The following is a 3,135-nucleotide window of genomic DNA, read 5'->3' as shown; positions in this document are numbered from 1 at the left end:
GGGGGCCCCCCCCCCCCCGGGGACCCAGGGAAGAAGGTGCAGGTGCCCCCTCGGGGACCTGGGGCAGAAGGTGCAGGTGTCTCCCCCTGGGGACCCGGGAGAGAAGGTGCAGGTGTCCCCCTGGGGACCTGGGGGAGAAGGTGCAGGTGTCCCCTGGGGACCCGGGAAAGAAGGTGCAGGTGTTTCCCCCCGGGGACCCAGGGGAGAAGGTGCAGGTGTCCTCCCTGGGCCCGGGGGAGAAGGTGCAGGTGTCCTTGCAAACCAGAGGGTGTCGTGCGGGTCCCTTGGAAGCCACGGAGACAAGCTAGGCACTGCGTGTCGAGGTGACCCCAAGGATGAAACCCTGGCTGCCCCAGCTGTCTCCCTGAGTCCCAATGCCTGGACCCAGATGTCCACTTGTCTCTGTCTTGGTTGGCCGAGAGGGAGCCTGTGTGGGGAGGAAGTGTCCCCTGAGGGCCAGGGCTGCCCTTCCCTTCTCCGGACTAACCAGAGCACGTGCTCCCAGATGCTGCAGAAGCTCCGGGAGGATGAGCCCTGCGTGGAGAAGCCGCTGGCCGAGCTCGACACCCTGGGCCGCACAGACTGGGTGAGACGGCAGCCCTGGGCCCAGGGCGGCTGAGCACGCCCCGCCCATGCTCTCTGCCTGGAGGGCTGAGGGTGAGGGCTGCTGTTGCCTCCTCTGGCCACAGGCCCGGCTGTGGGTCCAGCTCATGCGGGAGCTCCGGCATGGGGTGAAGCTCAGGAAGGTGCAGGAGCAGGAGTTCAACCCCCTCCCCACCGAGTTCCAGCTCACGCCCTTCGAGATGTTGATGCAGGACATCCGGGCCCGGAACTACAAGCTGCGCAAGGTCATGGTGAGCCCGCCCTTGCCACCGCGGCCGCCGTCCCGCATCCGGGGTCCCCCTGGGTTCCATGTCCGGGGTCCCGCGTCCAGGGTCCTGCGTCCAGGATCTCACATCCGGGGTCCTGTGTCCGGGGTCCTACATCTGGGGTCCCACGTCCAGGGTCCCGTGTCCGGGATCCCACGTCTGGGTCCCATGTCCAGGGTCCTGTGTCCGGGGTCCCATGTCCAGGGTCCTGTATCCGGGGTCCCACTGGGTCCTGTGTCCTCCCTGACTACAAGCCATGCGGTCATGGTGAGCTGGTGCCCTCCACCACAGCTCTGGGTCCCTGTTCTCTGGGCCGCCTGGGCTACGTGCACCTGAGGAGGCCCCCCGTAGTGACCCCCAGGAATGGCCCCCAGAAGTGGCCCCCACACACCTGAGGTGGCGGAGGGGATGGAGAAGGGTCTGCTGGCCCCTGGCAGGAGAGAGAGCTGAGGCCGTGTGGCTCTGCACTGAGCAGACCCTCTGCAGCCCTCCTGACCGGCCCTGGCTCAGAATGTCAACTGCACATGTTTGTCCCTTCTTACCACACCCCGCGAGGTGACTGCCCGGCCGCCACAGAGTGCTGGAAGCCGGGGCAGCTGGGCTGGGGTCGTACCTGGGGTGCTCGGGGTGCCAGAGTGGCCAGGTGTCGACTGTGCGCTGTCTGGGGGCAGCCGAGCCCGGGGGCAGAGGCCACCAGGAGGTGGCTAGGACCAGAGCCCGTGGGACCTCTCAGTGGGTGCCTCCTGCCCTCCATGGCAGGTCGATGGGGATATCCCCCCCCGGGTGAAGAAGGATGCACACGAGCTCATTCTGGACTTCATCCGCTCCCGGCCTCCGCTGAAGCAGGTACTGCCCTGCACCCTGTCTCCATCCAGGTCTCCGTCCCCGGGGCAGCCTGGAACCTGGCACCGTCCTGGGGCCAACCAGCTGTCTTAGCGCACTTGCTTCACAAGTGAGGCAGGCCAGACTCCCACTCAGCAGTTGGCTGGCGAGCCGGGCACTGGCCCTGGTGTATGCCCTCAGCCCTCGGCCCTCAGCCCTCAGCCCTGTCCTCCTGGGAAGAGCAGGTTGGCTGCCCCAGCCCTGTCCTGGAACACAGAGCCCAGGGGCGAAGCTGCCTCCTGGTGGGCCCAGCTGGCTCTCCTGGAATCCGGTGTCCCCAAGTCCGGCCGGCCGCCATGAGCTGAGCCTGGTCCTGCCACCTGCACAGGTCTCAGAGAGGCGGCTTCGCCCATTACCACAGAAGCAGAGGACACTGCATGAGAAGATTCTGGAAGAAATCAAGCAGGAGCGGACGCTGCGCCCGGTGGGGGGCCAGCACTGGGGCTCTCGTGGTAAGCAGGAGGGAGGGAAGAGGAGGTCCAGGTGGCCCCAGCGGGGGTCCCCGTGCCCTCTAGCCAGGTTGCACATCTGGACCTGGTGCCTCCAGAGAGCCCCTGCCCTGTGCTGACAGGGCTCAGTCTGGACGCAGAGGGGCTGTGCTGGCCACAGAGCAGAGAGGGCCCTTCTGCACATCAGACACCCTCTCCTCCCCAGGGTTTGGCTCTCTGCCCTGCATCCTTCATGCTTGCTCTGGGGACGTCACGTCCAGTTCCTGTATCAATTTGTCTGTCCCGGGAGCCAGCAGCAGCACGCAGCGCCCACGGCCCCGGGTCCTGCTCAAGGCCCCCACCTTGGCGGAAATGGAGGAGATGACCACGTCCGAGGTCAGAGCCCACTGAGGCCCTCGAGGAGGGGCCGGGAGCAGCGGGCCACAGCGTTCAGGTGCTGGGCATCCACCACCTAGAGCTGCTGGCTGGGGCTGGTGGAGGCCCTGCTTGGAAACTGGTATCCTGGTGCTGGCAGCTCACCGGGGAGCAGGCATGGGCCTGGGGGCCTTCCCCACCCTGGCAGCTCAGAGGGGTGACCGGGACAGCAGCCTGGGTGCCCTCACAGCAGAGAAAGGCTGGCGTTGGAAGGGCTTTGTCGGCACAGGGCTGGGCACCTGCACGGCCCCTAGCCGGCGTGGGCACCAGTCCCAGCATGGCTGCTCGCTACCCTCTGAGCGTGGCCTGGCTGTCTCCCAAGGAAGCCCAGGCAACGGCCTCGGTGTGGTCACTCCCGGGCTGCAAGCCCAGCCTCTATCTGCATCAACTCTGCCCTTCCCAGGGCTTTGGGGAGCCTGGGTGGAGGTGCTCACTGAGTCACTCGTGGAAGTGTGCAGAGACAGCGGGCTGGTCGGGGTGCGGGCGGCGCTGGCCGAGTGGCCACGCCGCCGCGGCCGGTG

General features: G+C 67.1%; 1 protein-coding gene across 1 annotated transcript in view; it reads left to right on the top strand.

Moving 5' to 3' along the window:
• Positions 1 to 3,135, top strand: part of SPIRE2 (spire type actin nucleation factor 2) — a gene marked incomplete at its 5' end in the record, with an annotated part of 18,847 nt that overhangs the window by 6,399 nt on the left and 9,313 nt on the right. Inside the window, 5 exon segments of the mRNA XM_006152524.2 lie at positions 506 to 586; positions 690 to 854; positions 1,629 to 1,715; positions 2,080 to 2,203; positions 2,406 to 2,575. Of these exon segments, the coding sequence (XP_006152586.2) occupies positions 506 to 586; positions 690 to 854; positions 1,629 to 1,715; positions 2,080 to 2,203; positions 2,406 to 2,575 (627 nt within the window).

The sequence above is a fragment of the Tupaia chinensis genome, unplaced genomic scaffold (assembly GCF_000334495.1).
Source record: "Tupaia chinensis unplaced genomic scaffold, TupChi_1.0 Scaffold000355_1, whole genome shotgun sequence".
Classification (NCBI taxonomy): Eukaryota; Metazoa; Chordata; class Mammalia; order Scandentia; family Tupaiidae; genus Tupaia; species Tupaia belangeri.
The sequence above is the reverse complement of the archived record's forward strand: the minus strand, read 5'-3'. Positions and strand labels throughout refer to the sequence as shown.